We start from the raw sequence: 21,115 nt of genomic DNA, 5'->3' as shown, positions 1-21,115 counted from the left end.
AACTAGAAATTCCTTCCATCTTCGTGGGCCTGTGGCGCAACGGATAACGCGCCTGACTACGGATCAGGAGATTCCAGGTTCGAATCCTGGCAGGCTCGTGTAAATCCTTTTTTCATTTTTACGCTTTCTATATTACTGCAAGATTCATATTTTTTCTTTTTTCATAACATTTAAAAAGAAATGTGGGGAAAAATTAATCAAACATAAACTTATTTTCTTATAACATGAACTAAATATTAATAAAATCAGTTGGTTTTAAGAAGTATTGTCATAAGGATATAATGAAATAACCATAGATGTATACCGACTTCTTCAAAGAGTAGGTCAGTATGTAAATTATTTTCGATAATATTAAAATGTGAAACACGCATTTTAAAGTACTTTTACTTAAATACGAACATCATTTTCTTTCATTTAGAAATTGTGCACTTTAGTAAAGCAGACACGTTTAACTTTATTGCAGTCACTTTTTTGGAATAATTTTAAATGATATTGACTTATTGTATATTTACTGATTTCAAAAATATTATTTAAAAATTTACTTAATTTTTTCACACAGAAATCTTTATTTTTCCTCACTAAAAATTTTCTTTATTTTTTCCACCAAAGAATGATATGTTTTAAACAAAGAAAAACTCTGATTAAACAAACAGAAATAAATAATAGTTTTTATTTCAACTTTATGGGATTTGTTAACAGTTAATGAGTGTTTTCAAATTTAAAAATTAATTTAGTACTGTTAAATGCTTAGAACTTTACTTAAAAACGTTGAATAACCGTTGTGATTATTGTGCAGTCAACTTCTATCGCTAAATAAATAATGAAAAAAAAAGTTGAAATATTTTAAGCTATTTCTATTGTATTATTAAAAGATATCTTCACTCGCTTTTTATCGATTCAGAATAATCAAAAGATATATTCATTCGTTTTTTATCAGTTCTGAATATTCACAATAAGAACAGTCTAATTGTTTCTTTAAAAAAAAAATTTAGATTCCTGCAATATAAATGAAGAATTTATTTACCATATTCTAACTAATCCTGCAGAGTTTGATGCTTAATAAAATAAAATTGTTTTGGAAGATTTTTTACATTAATACTTTCTAATTATCAGATCTTTAGTTGATGATAGAGAAATTTTTTTAAATGAATCGAATTTATAAATTTAAGGAGAGTCAAAATTATCTGAAAAGAAAAAAACGGAACAACATTTTACATACTAGAAAAGTTTCAAACCACCTGCTAAATTTGAATTCTCTCCTTGTATTTCTTCAGAACAACAGATTGGTTTTTAAATATTTCCTACATTTTATTTTGACCAAAAAAACTGCCATAAGTTCGAGCAAAAGTTTTTGTCAATGTCAACACCTGTTTCAGCCTTGAAAATGCAAATTTAATACGCGTTAAATCATTTACCACTTGAGCGAATTTGGAATTTGAATCTAGAGATTTCACAATATAAATAAATCATTAAATCAAATAAATAAAATAAAATTAAAATAAATATAGAAAGAAAAGATATTCAAATGACGGGAGTACAGATTAGTCAATTAAATTTTATTCCATATTTTTTAGAGAATATATGGATTTTAAATAATGGAAATTGTGAGAGAAATTTTTTTTCAAAACACATTAGGGTGTTCCATGGCCCACCTTCGTCTCCTTGTGCATTTGACTATGTACTTCATCTTATTTGAAACCCATATTTTTTATTCCAATGTTGCTTATTTTCTTTTTTTAAACCCTTTATTTCCTTTTAATGTCAGAAAAAAAACAGGATACATTAAAATAATGAGAGAGAGAGGGAGAGAGAGGAAGGGAGAGAGACCGAGAGATTACATTATACATGCTTTACATTATAAATATCAAAAAAAAAAAAGAAAAAGAAAATTTAATCATCTAAAATTTTACACTTTTCAAAAAACTGGTCACTATATGCTACAATTGGTTACCTGCCAGCAAAAAGAATCGTAATTTTGCCCTATTCCTGTTTAATAGCAATCTAAAAATGTTTTTTTAATATATATTATTTTCTAATTTTGTGATTTTGATTTCTGCTAATAGTTTTCTTGCTTGGGTTCCCTAGAACAGGGTTCCCAAACAGAAACAGGGTAAAAGGGGTTCCGAGAGTAAGGAATTGGTTTTACCTCACACTAATGATTTTGAAATATGCATTTATAATTAGATTTTTAATATATCGGTTCTCTTCATGAAATTAAAGTAAAATACAAATGAAAAAGAAACAGAATTTTGTTTTTAATTATTATTTTTCTAATAACAATGTCTTGATCTGCATTATATAAAAAAGTCCTGTATTTACGAAAAACTGCATCAGCATTTTCCATCGTGATTTTCAAATTAAAATAAAATAACGAATAACAAATCAAAATAACGAAATTAGTTAATAAGGAAGTATATTTCTCTGGCAGCCATATTCAACGTTATAGTAGTTCTTTTACAGTTTCAAAATTGCTTATGTATTTACATCTAAATCAAATTTAAAATTAAATTAGATACAGATCTAGGAGTGCGAATTCAACTGTCTGTTATAAAATCTCAATTATGACTACTAATGAACAAGACTGAAAAAAATTCCATTCCTCTTTTCAATTATTTTCAAAATAAAGTAGTCTTTTACATTCGTTATAACACTATCGCAATTGTTTTTATATACTTAATTTTACAATGTTTTTATATACTTTATAGTTTACAAATAATTTACAAATTCGGGAATGAAGTGTGATTATTTAGGGTTCCACAGCCGAAAAAAATTTGGGAACCACAGCCCTATAATTGTCTTCGAATGCCTTTCTGTGCCCTTAAAACCCTTTCGTAAATCAGTCCCTGACGGCGAAAAGCTAACTGCTACTGAACTGTTTAATAGGATCTCCCATTTTTATCACTAAACCACGTGTGTTTTCTGAATTCTTCAGTCGGTCAAACAATCAATGTGTATTAGCTTATCAGAAAGGAAGCCATTTCGAAACCCTATTGTGAAGTCCATCTGAATAATTTCCGTGATAATTCTTCTCATAAAATAATGGTTTTATTATTCTTTTTATTCTGATACTTTTCTAACCTGTTACCTGGCAACTTCCACCTGGAAGATAAGCAAATAGTATAATTTTTTTTTATACATTTTTTTATTATTATTATCTGAACTTTCGTGTACTTATCTTATCGATTCGAAACCAGCTTATTAAGTTAAACAAAAAAGCATCCGTTTTTGTCTGAATTTTGAATTGGATAGGAGCTTTTTATGTCTGTTTGGCATTTTAAATTATAAATGGACGAGGCCGAAATTACCCCGCTGAAAAATTTCGATAACAAATTACAAAAGTTTTACTATGACGTCATAAGTAAGGAAGTGGATTTGAAAATAATGTGGAAGGCACATTCTATTCGTCGGGCTTTGACAGAAGTCGTAAAAGCTTATAAAAAACGCCCTAGACGTAAATCTGATATTCGCTTTGATACGCCTTACCGACGTTGTGCATATTTACTAAAGCACAGTCCGTGTTTTACCAGTGCTGTCGCCAAATACTTCCACACTTTAGTGAGCGGACGCCAAGATCTTATTAAAAATGCTTTTGAAAATGGTACATTGGCGATATGTTGTTTAGGAGGTGGACCGGCGACTGATGCAGTAGCTTTAGTTCATATAATTCGATATCTGTATGAACCCTATTGGCGGAAATATCGCAAAACTTTGAAAATAAGTATCACTGTAGTGGACATAAGTGAAGAATGGCAAGAAACTGCAAGAAATGTATTGGAATGTCTGCAAACGACTCCTGAGTTCTTTGGTGATGGTGAACTTACATTGACTTATGATTTTCTAACTGCCGATTTAACGAAAGAAATGAGCAAGGACTTGAAGGCGGCTATAAAATCTGCTGATATTGTAACTATGATTTATTTTTTATCAGCAGTTACTGGCACAAGGGGGAGAGAAACGAGTGAAAATATGGTTGAGGTAAGATCAAACTCTCTTTATTAAATCATTCAATATTTTTCTTAGTCTATTATTTTTTTGAAAGCATCAAAATTCTGTCTAATTATATCATACACTGTTAAAAGTACGAGCTATATTGCACCGAAAATTGGTATACATTTATTGACTACATGAAATGTAGCTCAATTTTATTTTATTTTAGTGTTTTCACTAGCTCCAAATTTCAAAAGGAGGTTGCACCAAAAAATAAGTGTTTTGAAGGCATCTTAAAGCAGAGGAAGGTTTTACTATAATTAGATATTTTTAATGCCTCCAATAACAATGCAAGGTCACACCATGAATTAATTATTACAAAAATATTAGAAAAAAAATGTATCGTGAAATAGCTATTTCATGACATATCACCTACTAAACTTAAAAAGGCAACATAAAACAGATGAACTTTAATGAATGCAAATAAGATAAAATATTTACCTATCTAAACAAGTTGATACTTGAAACAATGTACATTAACCATCCCTATTCACATAGCTGTAAAGACAACATAGCGCAATAAACAAATATCGTCCAGTTAACGGTCACCGTCAAAGTTATATGTCTTTTACAATACTTTGCATTCAGTAACACCATGGATTTATTTCTCGATCATACTTACCAATTTTCGGCATAACCAAAATGAAATAATCTTTCATTTACAAAAACTTGGGGTTCGATGAGAAACTTCGCAGCAAATACTGGTTAAATATTTACCGCGTTTTTTTACAGTGTAGAAACTGGACGGTTTGGGAACAATACGGAGTTAAGTGACATTTTATTCAAAAGATGACATTTTTTGCTTAGTGTTATTTCCAACTAGGTACTTTATTCGTTTTTTGAAATCTGCACTAAAAACATCTCAAAATAAAGAAACATCGTATTGCCTATTGCAAATTGAGTTATTTTTCACCAAAAACGTTCTCACGGACTGTATGGAAACGTGGCTTATTATTGTACTGCCACAAGCACTTTAATTTATAGCTTGAGTTTAACTCTAAAAGTTGTTAAGTCGTATTGGGGGCAATGTTTGAACATTGCGAAAGTTTTTACTCATTTCTTACGCTTAAAATGTTAAATATTTTTCATAACCCTAAAGCAAAACCTCTGTTGAACTCTTGAATGCAAATAACTTGGAAAATGAATGCCTATCCACACGTAGAACTTTCAATTTTCGGCAATTTATGCTTTTACGAATGTTCTCTTATATAGGGCGCTTTGTAATGATCACCCTTAATAAATATTTTTAGAATCTTCGTCAAAATTGAAATAAGAAAACGCGTATATTAATGTATATTTAATCAAGGAAGAAATAAAAACGCTATCGAAATTTAACGAATTACTACTGTGGTAGGCGAGACTATATACCCAAATAATCGATTGCATTTTCGTTAGACAATAAATAACAAATAATTTATACACAAAGCATGACTATTACAGAATATTTTTAACACGTAAACTTTATCAAACCTTGTTATTTTTAAAAAATATAATTGTGATGAATTTTCGAATAATTATCATTTTTTAGAATGTTTTTAAACAGCATGGCAACGCTGCTTTTTTGCATTTTAAGTTATTAATATTGCGCTCATTTGCTAACAAGCAATATACACTCTATAACAAAAAAAATCGACGCACCAAGAAGCAATCATCCGATTGCTTTGCAATTTCGTATGCATGAATGTTTTGAACAGATATGGCTGGAATGATGCCGTCTGGGGACGTATAGTCTTAAGCGATGAATCCCGCTTCCAACTGTGTCCTGACGATCATCGAAGACGTGTTTGGAGACGCGCAGGGCAGAGGGGGGATCCTGCCTTCACTATTGCACGCCACACCGGCCCTCAACAAGGCATTATGGTCTGGGGTGCCATTTCCTTTGACAGCCGGACCCCTTTGGTCGTCATTAGAGGTACACTTACTGCACAGCGGTACGTCGACGACATCCTAAGACCTGTTTTGCGACCGTTCCTTTTGCAGCGCCCTGGGATGGTTTTTCAGCAGGACAATGCCAGACCACATACGGCACGTGTTGCTATGAACTGTCTGCAAGCTTGTCAAACTCTTCCTTGGCCTGCCGGATCACCAGATCTCTCTCCCATCGAGCATGTCTGGGATATGATGGGAAGGCGATTCTATCTGGCACGGAATGTTGATGACCTCGTTCAACAATTGGATCGATTTTGGCAGGAAATACCGCAAGAGACCATCCGGGAGCTTTATCGGTCTATGCCACGCCGTGTGCATATATGGCAGTACTTTTACTTTCGTTACTTGTAACACCGGTACAAGTAAAAAGTACGTACTTTTACTTGTATTTGGTTACTTTTTAAATTTAGTACTTTTACTTGTACTTTCGTTACTTTTTTAAGGAAAAAGTACAAGTATTTGTAACGGAAATGTCGAATGAAATCGTTACTTTTTTCTAAAACTCGGTAAGCTTTCTAAAAAAAAAATTGCATTCGAAATGCAATGATTTTGCAAAATGAATAAAAATATTAATTAGCAAGTTATCTTCATTCATTTTCGAGTTTTATGCATTTGTTTAATAAATTTTAAATAAAAAATGTTGGATTTTGTTATTACGTTCTTCAATTTTCTTTTTGAACTCACTAATAATACATTTTTGTCTTAATACATTTTTTACTAAATACATTTTTACCTAGTACATTTTTTACTAAAATTATGTTTATGCCCGACCTTGTCAAACAGCGCCCAGTCAAATCTCTAAGAACTGTGCTATTGAAAACTATTATAACTACTATTTTAACTCTTGAAAACTCGAAGGTATTAATTTAGCCGCTGATACTAAAATTCGTTTACAAATTTTAATTATTCCGATAGGCAGAAATGTTCGGAAAATGATTTTCTCGCATGACTTCAGCATTAGCCATTGTTACAAATAAAACTGTGGACTGTTCTGTTTCAACTTATACTGCACATTCAATTATTTTTTACTAGCTCAAAGATCACAAAGCTATCTGAAACCCCGTGTTTGCTTTGTTTATGTTTGTGCTTTTAAAACGCGTTTCTGTAGAGTAAAACAATTTTAAATCAATCGTAATTTAAATAAATAAAAATAATAAACTAAAAATTAAAATCAATAGATAAAATTTCTTTTTCGTGCAAAGTCATAAAAAGTTTGATATTAAAATTATATTTGATTTTAAAATTATATTATACGATTATATTATAAAATTATATTATAATATTCTTCCGAATTTAAAAATAAATTAATGTCCATAACTTTCAAAATTAAAAATAATTAAATAAATAACAAAAATTTTGCAAAAACATTAAAGAACATAAGAATATCATTCAATAAAATTTTAGGTTACTTTGAATTTTCGATTTCCTAGAAATGTACTTTTAAATCGTTACTTTTTTTGTTTAGTACTTGTACTTTTCACTCGTTACTTTTTATAAGTAACGTTGCCATATATGGCCGTGTTGCAGTTTGTATCCAGGCTAGAGGCGGGTCAACACCTTATTGAACTTGTTACTGTAACTCTGCAATAAATTATTCAATTGTTCTGAAATTTAAATCATTTACTATTCTGTACATTGTCTTCCTATCCACCAATTTTCGTTTCAATCGGACAACTCCTTCTTGGTGCGTCGATTTTTTTGTTATAGAGTGTATTTATTAAACGATGTTGATTACACACATCGATTATGTCGATGTCCGATGACAATTTTCTTTTTTTTTTCTGTCTGTTTTTGTGGTATAGTAAATTTGATTGCTATTTAATCAGGGTTCGCCAAGTGGGCCCACTTTGAAAAAACCCGCCCGGGTTTTATTGGGTGGGCCCACCTTGAAAAAACCCACTTGGAACGATAAGTGGGTTTTTTCAAAAAAATTTTTTTTTTTTTTACTAGAACTTATTGTTTCACATTTATTTTTATATAATTTATTGTGCAGCATAAATTTGTCAAATAGAGTTGCATGATTTATATGATTAAGTTTTTAATATTAGTAAAGTAAAAGAAACTCAAATATTCATATAATTTTTATAGTAGGTGCTATTGAAAACTTCAAGTGGGTTTTTTCAAAAAAGTAATATTTTAATGATATTAAATCAAATAAAAATTTAAATAATATAGTCTGAAAAGATCAATTTTTCAACTATAGTTGCATGCTTTATATATTAATAAACAGGTAATATAATACATACAGGTAGTATAATAATATAATATATTAAAAAAAATTGAAAAGAAACAATTTTTTTCTTTTTTTACCAAGTGATACATTAACAAATTTAAACAGTTTTATTTTCTAGCTTAAGAAAAAAAAAAGCTAAAACTTTTTAAAGGAGAACTTTTTAAAATTATTTATCTAAAAATGAAATCCTTTTCTAGGGTTAATTATTTGAAAACAAATGGGACAAGTAACTGATACTCTTTATAATTATACGTAGTTTTAATTTCACTTTCTATTAATCTTATTATAGAAACATGTAAGACCATTAAATATTTATTTCAGTTTTTTATTTAACTCAAGTCAGATGAAATTTTAGTTTTTACTGATTATAAATATTTACAGATTATAATTTTATAATGGGTAATATCCATATGTTTAATAAAAATAGTAAATAAATGTGTGTGAAAACAAAAAGATTAATAAACTTGTTCCTTTTATATTACTGCATTTATATTTTATAATTCTTGAGTTAAAAAATTATGAAACGTAATGTACTTAAAAATAAAGAAGATTCAAATATGTATTAGTGATAATGCGCCATTTAAACTTAATATAAAATACATATAACCAGGGTTCCCCAAGTGGGCCCACTTTGAAAAAACCCACTTGGTGGTTTTTTTTCACAAATTGTTTTTTTTTAAAATTTGGTTCAAAAAGAAGTATCTCCTAATACTATCATTGGACATATCGTTGAAGTTAACAAATATTTTAGAAATGTGCATCAAGCACATGGATGGGCAAATGAAAAAAACTGCTTGATGACCAATGATACTAGGTGGAATTCATATTGTGAGCGCGTAAAAACTTTTGCCAATAATTACCATAAATATGAAGAGATTGTTCTTGAACAATTTTATATGTCAAAAAAATTAAATAATGTTGGGCTTTACCAATTAACTATCAATTGGGAAAAACAGATATCAATTGTTTCTGAAGCTTTAAAAAAGCTTCAACCAGAAAACATTTCAATTTCAGAACCTGTTGAAATATGAATTAACTTACTATCGTGTTATGAATTAGAATCCCATAAACATTTTGTTAAAAGATCAGGCTGTTCAGCCACATCATTTATCAGCATATGCATCCTGGATCCCGAAACAAGGGGACAATTTTTAAATGATAAACAAGACCAATTAGCAGAAAGCTGTCTTTCTAAGCATCATCCAGAATTTCTGCCACGTGTTATGGCATCCAAAATTTCCGATCCTGAATACTTTCCAAAATCAATGATGCTTGACACTGTTATTGAACAGTTTTCATCAAAAAATAGTGGAAAATTATGGCAAAAAAATAAATAAATAAGTAAATAAATAAAATTCCTAGCTTCCACAAAATTTCTGTCAATTCTTTTTTCTTTGCACTCAGCACCAGCATTTTCTGTCTCTATCGAAAGACACTTTTCAACTTTCGGTTTGGTGCAGAGTAAACTTCGAAATAGATTAGGAATAGATAAAGCTACAAAACTCGTAAAAGTGTATTGCCATCTAAGAGAGAAATGTAGACACTTTGAATCTGTTGTATGATAATAATAATAAAGGAAAAAATTGACCTTTTTTTTAAGTTAACTCTTAACATCTGCTGACAATTTTTAACTATTTGGAGAAAGTTTATCACAATTAAAAAACAGTTAAAAATTAAAATATTACTTTTAAGATTTTTTAAATATTTTTAAGATTTCATTTGAATACAATTTATTTTGTTTCTTTTAATCATGTTTAAAAATATTGAAATCAAACAAACAAAAATTTATTAAGTGATACATTAAACAACAATAAACAAATTTAAAGTTTTATTATCTGATTTTAAAAAAATGAGCTATAACTTTTTATATATGCTTTTTAATAATTTAAGATTAATTTGTTTTTTGAAACTATAAAGTTAAAATGCATATATTTATATAAATATTTGAAAAAAGGGACAAGTAACTGATACTCTTTATAATTATACATAATTTTAATTTCACTTTCTATTAATCGTATTATAAAAACATTGAAGACCATTAAATATTTATTCCAGTTTAATTTTATTACAGGTAAAAGTCAGATGAAATTTTAGTGTTTACTTATACAATACTATTTAATAAATAAAAATATTGTCACAGTAAAATTTATGAGCACTAAATGAAAAAACCCAATTTTCCCCGGGTTTTTTCAAATAAAACCCAATTTTCCCCGGGTTTTTTCAATAAAACCCAGGCGGGTTGGGTTTTTTCAAAAATCCCCGGGTTTTTTCAAACCCTGTATTTAATAAAACATAAAAAATCGTTATAAATTGAACTTGGAAGAGGATCATGAGTTAAACCATCAGTAGGTAATTAAATAATATTGGAATTTAACTGATTTATGTTATTCTTTATATGTAAAGGGATTTTTTTTTAAATGTCAAAGCTCCTTTTGCTCAATTACTTGAATAAAAGGAAGTGCAATATGCAAGAGAATTAGTTATAAATAACAGTTTTTCGATAAACTGAAGACCGATAAAATAATGGAGCTTCATTGAAACTGTTTTAGTTTGTAAAATATAAACTGTATTTACAAACACATACATGTACACACATTCCAGAATCTAGCAATTTTGGAATAAAATTCATTATAATATTAATAAAACTTTTAAAATCTAATAAAAAGACCTTATGTTTTTTTTTTTTAGAATAGAAAGAACCCAAAATTTGTTAGAATTATTTTACTCTTTGACGCAGATAGGACACAGGTGTTCCTTTTTTATATATATATTTTCTCACTCTCGAATAAATTTCGGTATTTTTTTAATATAAAAAACCGTCTAATGGTTACTAAAAAATCTATTGTGTTATCGGAATTATATTTCTAGTAAAATACAATGTCTAAAAAAAGTAGTTATTTTTTTTCCTTTGAAATTTTAAATTCAGATTGAAAAATTTATGAATAATTGATTTTGTAATTTAAAGAAATTTCATTGAGGAATAAATGTTTCTCTTAGATCTGAATAACTGCAAATAAGTATCAAATTTAAAAAATTATTGTTTGGAAGAGAGTCGTGTCCGAAAAATGTTACATTTAACGCCAAAAATGAAGCCAGCGTTTTATGCCGTGTTTTATAACAACAAATTATTAAAATGATAAGTATATTATTTTTCATTTACTTTGACCTAAATTAATTCAAAATAAAGAAATAAGTATGAAAAATGTGTTTAATAAAAATTCTGCTTTTTGACGCAGGGCTAGGTATTTTTTTTTTTTTTTGAAGCTTTGTTTATACTCCATTATCTGGTGGTTATTTTCATATAAACTAGGAGGCTTCGCCCCCTGCTCGCTGGCGCTCGCCAACACCCGTCAAACACATTTCATGTCAAAGTTTAAAATTTTTTATTACTCCACGCAATTCAGTTTAAAGAAAACTATTAGCTGGGGAATAATGATTTTTTTTTTGTTTGTAGTTACAGCATCAAATGATGAACAATCCGCATTTGCTTAAATTTCTAACTTATTTTTACTAATTAAATTTAAAAGGCATGATTTCTAAAGATAGAATCTCAATCCACTCCAATTTTCGATCTTGTTTGCAACTCCATCAAAATTATTTGTTAAATCATCAAAATTACAGGTTAAAAGAGCGTGCTAGGAGATCGGAGATCTAAAAGAATTGAGCAAAGCAGTTCCGAGGATTGCTGCACGATTAAAAGCAAACGGTGGAGTCTTTAATATAACTAAAATAGACTAATGATAGTTGATGTTAATTTTATATATAACATGATTGATTTTATATATATAACATAAACATGAATGGGAGATACACAACTCATAAACTTTCATACATTTAGCTATTCGTAAACGGAAAAGTTGTTTATTAAGTATTATTTTCTGAAATGAAAATGAACATAATAATTTATGAAGGTTAAGTTCTAAGGTTAAGTTCTTGAAGCGATCTGAAAGGGTCTGTGTCAGTGGTTTCGACTTTTGAAAGCTCTCGAGCGATTTCGTTATTCAAGCAAAACAATTTTACATAAGCATAAATATTACGCGTGACTTGAAATTTCTTGCGAGGAAGGGGTACGGGACCAGAGGTCTCTATTAATCATTAGAAAATCCTTCAATAAAATGTATAAATATACATAAAAAATATTTCAATATCAAAAATTATAAATATCGTAATAAAAAAAAATTTGAGAAAGAAATAGATAAATAGAGAGATACAGAAAATAGAGAGATAAAGAGATAGAAATGGACAGATAGACAGCTAGAAAGAGAAAGAATTTATTTGCAAAGTTGAATTAAAACAACTTTAGCTGTTAAATTTAACTTGAATTCACTAATTATGGTATTTACTTGCAAAATTTATTTAATTGCTATAACTGATAAAGTAGAATTTGTCATTAAAGGTTGTCCTATAATTCACATAAAATTTTAAATTTTCTCCATTCAAGCAATACAATGTTGCCAAAAAAGGAGATCATGGCAACTGACAGTTTAAGGTAAATAAATATGGAGGGTAATACAATGGAATTGAAATTTTCTACTGTTTATGCTGACGAGCCTATAGGCACTTACTCCTTGAATGAGGAATTTAAGCGCTGTATTATCGAAATCCAGCCACTTTTATGACGAAAGGTTAATGAAAAATTCGATAAAAGAGTGCTCATGTGACAGCATGAGCATACTCTCTTTTTAAATGTGTGCGTCATGGAGGACACTTACCCGTAATGCTATTCATATATATATATATATATATATATATATATATATATATATATATATATATATATATATATATATATATATATATATATATATATATATATATATATATATATATATATATATATATATATATATATATATATATATATATATATATATATATATATATATATATATATATATATATATCAGGGCTCGAAAAACCACCCGTCCGCCCGTCCTTCACATCCGCAATTTCATTATAATTTCTAGGAATTCAAGCTGTAAATAGTTTATTATGGTGCTAAATGATTATCGTATATAGAAAAATATTAAGAAATAGCCATTATAATAAAATGTAAGGATTTTTAGTGCTTAACTTGTTTCTTCACCATTTAAGAACTTATTCGTGGTTAAAATCGTGTGCATGTGATGTAATTAAAAATACAATACAGTTACAAACATATTCTTGTTTCATTAAAAAAGGTAAACATTACGAGTATATATATATATTCAGGGCTCGAAAAACAGCCCGTCCTCGGCGATCAAAAATTCCCCGCGGACAACAAATATCTCGAATCCGACGTCCGCGCGGACGGCCATTTTCCCATTAATATTCGTGATACATTTTAAATTTTTGTTATCTTACAAGAGTCTAGCGTCTCACTTCTAAAATGACTCTCTAATATAGAAATACAGCAACATGCTGCGCATTGATGTTTTCTCTGTCTGGGAGTACTGCAGTGGTTGAAAGAGGATTTTCAGCAATGAGCTTACAAAAAAATACATTACGTACTGGTCTTAAACAAGAAGCGTTAAACGCAATTAGTAACATTAACCTAAATGGAAAACACCTTTCATATTTCTGTGCAGAAACCTCTGTAAATCATTGAATTGATTGTGGAACTGGCTAACGTCATATTTGTTTCATTTAAAAAACGAAGTACCCTCGGATAAATTGACATTCCAGATAACTTGACCTTTGTCATTTAAATTATTTCATAAAAGAAATAAATTATTTCATAAAAGAAATACTAGGTTTTACTATTAGTAACCTAGTATTTGTAATCCTAGTAACTACTAATTCATTGTGCAATTTACATAAATGTTTGTAATAAATAAGAGAAAATTATATTTTTATTTATTTCGAAGCTACGGGTTAGTTTCAAAGGAGGACGGGTACATTGGTGGACAAGCCGTCCTCGGGGACGGGTAAAATTTCTGACTTTCTTCGAGCCCTGATATATATATATATATATATATATATATATATATATATATATATATATATATATATATATATATATATATATATATATATATATATATATATATATATATATATATATATATATATATATATATATATATATACATACTAGAGGGCCCCGCCCCCTGCTCTCTACAGCTCGCCAACCCCCGATAATTGCTACGCAGTTACATTTTTGTTTGCTTCGCGAACAAAATTAAAGTTGTTTTCCTGGAGATTAGCTGGCAATTTTTCTGCACCAACATCACATAGAGAGACTATGATAGAATTGTAAAATGTCAGAGGTGCTTATTATCAGCATTATAAACTTATATAAAACAATTTTAATACAAACAATATTATAAACTTACATCAATTTGAGCAAATTTGAGATTTTGATTATTAGGAGGGATTAAGCTTGTTCTCGCGGTGACATTAACATCACCTTTAAAAGTAAGACAACTGATCCCTTTAAAAAAAATTTCATGAGATGGGCAAAAAGCTGCCATCGCAAATGCAGAGTTGTACTTTTCGAACATTCAGTTTAAAGTTAATTGCATCAGAATGGCTGCCAAGTAAAAGATCTTATAATACTTCCGGATATTCCAGATTGGCGAGCTCAACTTTGCCATGATGGCAGCAATTAAGTTTCGTTCTGCCATGCTCTGCTGTAAACGAAAGAGCCCACAGTTTACACATTCATCACTGAATATTCCAACGGAAAAAGGGGTATAATGTCTGATAAAGACTCACCAAGGTATTCGTTTTCATTTAAACGTCTTGACCTCTTCAACGTTTCTTTGCCGCGCATTCCGCCGTCGCGTATTGATAGCACTAAGATTATTTTTCAGGTAATTTTGTGCTGCTAAATTATGTTCAGCTGTATGTCGCTGTTGATATCGCCAAGATATTCACGGCGATCCATTTTTTTATAAAAGATATAAGTATTTTAAAGTAAACTCTGTTCAATATATTTTGATAATTTGGAATGTAAATAGTTTTTTGAGAGAGTTATCTGAGCTATTAAAATATATTGGAATTCTGAAATAAATAACTGAGTTCTATCAAAACAAACATTTTATTATTAAAGTTTAGAACAACTATGTTTTTACATTGCCACTCAAAATTATTAATAAACACTGGATAATATTGCGTTAATGACACTTTTAGCTAATGACGTCATAAACAATCGTTTGCATAAAGTTTAGTTCATAATAATCGTATGTAATCAGGGCCGGATTAACCTATAGGCACACTAGGCACGTGCCTAGGGCCTACGAAAAACTTGGGAGAAAAAAATTAAAAAAAAAAATCAAACGTAGTGCAATCAGAAAAACAGTTTTGTTTTTCTGATTCCACTGCGTTTGATTTTTTTTTCTTTTCACGATAAATTTCGCACTCAATAAATTCTTTTTATTCATAAATTTTATCTTTAGGGTTTTTTTTTTTTTTTTTTTTTTTTTTTTTAAAATTCCGTTGATCTTGCCTTGTTCCGGGTTTTAATATTTATGCTAGTGCCTTTTTTAACTATCGTTTCGGTTCGATAATTTTCAAGTGTTTTGATTTAGATTAATAAGTTTTCCTTTTATTTTATTTCCCCCCCCCCCCGTTTAATTAGGTATGAAATATATTGCGTTATTTAATCATTGGTTTTGTTTATATAAGTTAATTTAGGAATTGTAATTATTTTTAAAAAATAAATATGAGAATTTTGTATTTTTTAAACTTGTTTTTCTTGTCTAAACTTGAAAATTTTTTATTCTTTTAAATGTTATATTTCTACCATTTTTTTCTCTCTTTAAAGTTAGGAGTACCTTTCTTTTTTCTCTTACTTTATGCATTACACTTGTCGGTATTGCAGATAAAGTTCGATAAACAAATTCGTAAATTAAAATCCATATTAATAAAAGTGTAAAAAAAAAAATATGCAAGAAAATTTCAGCATATATTTTGAAAAGAGGGGAGGAGTGGGGGAAGGAGGGGAGGGCCCAAAAGCGGCTATGCCTAGGGCCTACGAAAGGTATAATCCAGCTCTGTGCCTAGGGCCTACGAAAGGTATAATCCGGCTCTGTATGTAATCGTTTGCATAAATAATCGTTCAGTCTTTTTATAGCTTTCCGTAACTAGTGTGAGACTTTTTTTTTTTTTTTTTTTGGAATGGCGATGTTATAATTTTGTTGTTGGGTTAATAAATCTTCATTTTTATAAACGTAATAGTAGAGTTTTCTTAATTATTTGATTAGAAGTCCTCTGAGTTTTATTTAAGGTCAGTTTGTATTTTGTACTTTTTAACAGCATTATTAAAAATTATTACCTTTTCACACACATGCGTTCTCAATTTTGATTGGCTGTTTTGTGCGTTACTAACCAGAAGTCTTCTGTGATTGCTATGTGTTATCATTCCATTCTCTTCTTATATATATATGTTACCGGCAAAGTATGAAATTATTTATATTTCACACATTGCCTAGGCATTCTATAGAATGCCAAATGAGAAACTGGCAAAGTATAAAATACATCTCCGATTCGTCAAAATGTCATTCAAAAATAACAAATTCAAAACGTCATCCAATTTGATATTAATTTATTCGTGGATATAATTACATTTATTCGTTATTTTAATACTTACTGACGATAGATTACATTTATTCGATATTTTAATACTTAGATTAGAAGAAACATCAGTGTTTGGAGTATCGGGCAAATACATACCGGGAAATGGCACTTGACCTTAAAAAGATATCAGTGTAGGGTATACCGGGCAAATGTATACCGGGCAGTGGCACTGAACCTTTAAAAAAACCTCAGCGTTGGGTAAACCGGGCAAATGTATACCGGGCAAAGGCACTGAACCTTAAAAAAACATCAATGTAGGGTATACCGGACAAATGTATACCGGGCAGTGAGACTTGACCTTAAAAAAACATCAGTGTAGGGTATACCGGGCAATGGCACTTAACTAGACCAAGTATATATTCCGGACATTTACCAAAGGCCTAGTCATACTAGGTCTAGTTAAGTGCCATTGCCCGGTATAGATTTGCCCGATTTACAATACACTGATGTTTTTTTTAAGGTCAAGTGCCACTGCCCGGTATACATTTGCCCGGTATACCCTACACTGATGTTTTCTTAAGGTTTAGTGCCACTGCCCTGTATACATTTGCCCGGTATAACCTACACTGATGTTTTTTTAAGATCAAGTGCCATTGCCTGGTTATATTTGCCCGATACTCCAAACACTGATGTTTCTTCTAATTTATCGTCAGTAAGTATTAAAATATCGAATAAATGTAATTATATCCACGAATAAATTAATATGAAATCGGATGTAATAAATATTTCGGACATTCACCAAAGCGACTATGTGATTGTCAACATTCACCGGTGAAAGTCAACAATCACCGATTTCGCTCATTCACAGTAACATGCACATCGTTTACATAATAACCTCATCAGGACGTTTATTTCATACTTTGCCGGTAACATATATATATATATATATATATATATATATATATATATATATATATATATATATATATATATATATATATATATATATATATATATATATATATATATATATATATATATATATATATATATATATATATATGTAAAATGTTGCAGTCGGACCGAGCAGGAAAACAGACACAGGATTTTAATTAAATCAGAGTAACTTTTATTTGAACATTCTTAGTTGAGTGAGAGCGAAGAAGAGATGTTTACTCCATCAGCAAACAGTCTTTCTGGTAGGGAAAATCTTGCAAAAAATCCTAAAATGTCTCTATTTAGGGAAAAGAGGGAAATCTCAGAAATTACTATTGGTTAATGAACTTGCTCGAGTGATTCCCACGGCTTAAAAGGGAAAAAAGATCTTTATTTAAATTTATGCATAGTTGGGCCAAAAATAGATTTAGAAACAGGATGTAGCTTTTGAAAGTGTGAGAAAGTATTTCGATTTGAATAATTAATTAGTAATAAAGTAGGAGTTGTTTTATAGCAAAGAAACTAACATAAAAAGATTAATTGAAGCTTTTTATGTTACATCTGTCGACTTGTAAAATGTTGCAGTCGGACCGAGCAGGAAAACAGACACAGGATTTTAATTAAATCAGAGTAACTTTTATTTGAACATTCTTAGTTGAGTGAGAGCGAAGAAGAGATGTTTACTCCATCAGCAAACAGTCTTTCTGGTAGGGAAAATCTTGCAAAAAATCCTAAAATGTCTCTATTTAGGGAAAAGAGGGAAATCTCAGAAATTACTATTGGTTAATGAACTTGCTCGAGTGATTCCCACGGCTTAAAAGGGAAAAAAGATCTTTATTTAAATTTATGCATAGTTGGGCCAAAAATAGATTTAGAAACAGGATGTAGCTTTTGAAAGTGTGAGAAAGTATTTCGATTTGAATAATTAATTAGTAATAAAGTAGGAGTTGTTTTATAGCAAAGAAACTAACATAAAAAGATTAATTGAAGCTTTTTATGTTACATATATATATATATATATATATATATATATATATATATATATATATATATATATATATATATATATATATATATATATATATACATCCCCCAGAAATAGCACTTATGTGAACTTTGGGATATGCTGTAGTTGAAAAATTGATTGAACAATACATTCTTTAGATGACAATTATGTTTTTTTTTTCTTCCAGAAAATTATGTTGCTAATGAAGAAGGAAGCCCCTGTGTTTTTTCTTGACTCAGCTGTAGATAAGCATTATGAAATTCTAAACAATGCATCAGAAAAAAGAAATGTTATGCTACAAATTTATGGACCTTTAGTGGAAGAATTTCACACAATATCCATAGAATCTGTGCAAAATTTTATCGACCTCTACTCCAAGCATTTTTTCAGACTAATCTGCATGACTCATATGTTCTTTTGTGTAAGTGCATGGCTAAAACCAAAGATCAAAGAAAAAAGAAAGTACATAATAAGAGAATTATTAGATGCCCCACCCCCACTTTGGAAAAAACCTACAGAAAAAGAAAGCGCAGACTTAACTGAAAAAATGAAAATGTTCCGTTCAACTGTTTTTAGACTATTAAATAAAAGATTTAATTCTTCAAACAAAGTGAATTCTTGCAATGGTTGTAAAAGAGATATTCCCAGACAATGTGGAAAAAATGAATACCAGAAATACTCAAGAAATACCAGTGACTTTGCAAGATCTACAAATTTCAGAAATGCAGATCTGTGGAAATCAGATCCATCAAATAACATTGACAGAAACTTTAGAAAAACAGTTTCCGCAAATGATATTGATTTTGAGAGACCTAGAAACTTTGGAAAAAACAAGCTCGCCAAATTACAATGATTTTAAGAGTTCCAGAATCATTGGAAATAACACCTCGACGAATAATATTACGGGCTTAGTGAGTTCTAGAAGCTTTGGAAAGCAAGTGTTATTATATCTGTGAAGTCACTGATATTATATCAGTGATTTCGCGAGATCTAGAAACTTTGGAGAAATTGAACTCGACAAGCGAAACCCAGACTCAATAAATATCGGTGACTTTGCGAGTCCCAGTTATTTCGTAAAATACAATTTCAAAAAGCATAAAGCATATATAAACTCAACAAATGATAGTCTCTTTGAAAACATTTCAGATACAAAACAAAAATACTCTCAAATCAACAGCGAAAACAAAACGTTATACGAACGCAGAACTGACTTACGAAATTTCAAAATTGCAATTAACTCAGGATAAATTGATAGATCATCTTTTTTTGCTGGTATTTCAACATTAAACGTCTGTTATTTGGAAGTTTCTTTTTCTATCATTTTGTTTCCTAACACTGATGACTTAAGCATTATAAAATAACTCCAGGTGCTTAAAATCTTTCTATAACTAGGAAACTACTGAATCAGAACTACATCTACTCTAAATAGATTTTACCCAAAACAACAAGATTTTGGAACTAAAAAGAAAAGAAAAAAATTTTATTCAGCCATTTTTCAAAAAGTTAAAAATTAAAATTTGAGCTTATTTTCATGTTTGTTAACTCATAATTCTAATAGACAATTATTAAGAAAAACACGCAAAATTATTTGTAGCATATAGGGAATCCCCCAAAACATGGGGTGCCTTAGTCTGACCTTTGATAAATCAGGCACTGATTGTCTATTTTAACATTTTAACTTAGTTTTCTCTCTCAACTTTACTAACTCTCAACTTAAGTGTCTTTAACCTTAACTATGACAAAGATCAACATTCATAGCAACCTTTTTTTTTCTTTCATAACAGCTTTATCAACATTGATAACAGTATTTTTTTTCTGTATTTTCATCTGCCAGTAGTAATGAGTAACCTAATAAGTGCGTTATTTAAGTGTTTATTAAGTGTTATTAAGTTATTATAAGTGTTTCTTATTTTATGATCGTGCATGCACATTACTATTATTTTAAACTGCTTTTTAATATTTATTTTTATTCATTTTTCTTATTGATGTTTAAGCAACATCTAAATTTACCTAAATAAGTAAATGCAAAAAATTGGGATAAAACATGATGACAATTTCTTAAAACCAATCAATATAAAATCTCAGAACTCGCAATTTTAATTGTTTTCAAACGTTATTTCATGAACACACGAAGGACCTGGAGCAATACAGTAATAAGACACATTGTTACATTGTTGTTTACGAGGAGCATTTTTGATGAAATATTTATTATCTTGATTTTTCCAAGCAGGTATAATAAGATGTTTCCACATTTTGTATTGTTTTATCTTGGGAAAATTTCGTAAACTTATCAATCACCACATTAATATTTAATTCTTACTTTCCTTTATACCTATAATTCATTCATTAAATATTCATTTTTCAATTATTTATTCATTTATATTTTTATGTTTCAAGTTTATTTGGTTATGCATTTAAATAATTGCTAAACACTTAAATAATTATTTTAAATTTAAATCTGTTTTAAAATTTTTTAAAAAATTCTTTGAATTTAAAATCATAAAATATTTTAATTTTTAATTATT

At 29.2% G+C, this 21,115-nt stretch overlaps 1 protein-coding gene and 1 non-coding gene across 2 annotated transcripts; both read left to right on the top strand.

The window, feature by feature from the left end:
- Positions 1–25: 25 nt before the first annotated feature.
- On the top strand, positions 26–98 carry TRNAR-ACG (transfer RNA arginine (anticodon ACG)). Its single transcript has one exon. It is a non-coding gene; the product is annotated as a tRNA-Arg (tRNA).
- Positions 99–2,946: 2,848 nt separating this feature from the next.
- Positions 2,947–19,894, top strand: LOC139427026 (uncharacterized). The gene is made up of 2 exons (XM_087159970.1): positions 2,947–3,975; positions 18,778–19,894. The coding sequence occupies exons 1-2, from the start codon at positions 3,286–3,288 to the stop codon at positions 19,441–19,443; spliced, it is 1,356 nt and encodes a 451-aa protein (XP_087016096.1). The 5' UTR covers positions 2,947–3,285; the 3' UTR covers positions 19,444–19,894.
- Positions 19,895–21,115: the final 1,221 nt, after the last annotated feature.

The sequence above is a fragment of the Parasteatoda tepidariorum genome, chromosome 3 (genome assembly GCF_982258835.1).
Source record: "Parasteatoda tepidariorum strain Cologne lab strain chromosome 3, Ptep-v5.0, whole genome shotgun sequence".
Taxonomy (NCBI): Eukaryota; Metazoa; Arthropoda; class Arachnida; order Araneae; family Theridiidae; genus Parasteatoda; species Parasteatoda tepidariorum.
Note: the sequence above shows the minus strand (reverse complement) of the source record. Positions and strands in the feature narration are given on the sequence as shown.

Coding starts and splice junctions, on each gene's coding strand:
- LOC139427026 (XM_087159970.1), top strand. CDS start 3,286: ATGGACGAGGCCGAAATTACCCCGCTGAAAAATTTCGATAACAAATTA. Junction 3,976..18,777: donor CGAGTGAAAATATGGTTGAG/GTAAGATCAAAC, acceptor TTTTTCTTCCAG/AAAATTATGTTGCTAATGAA.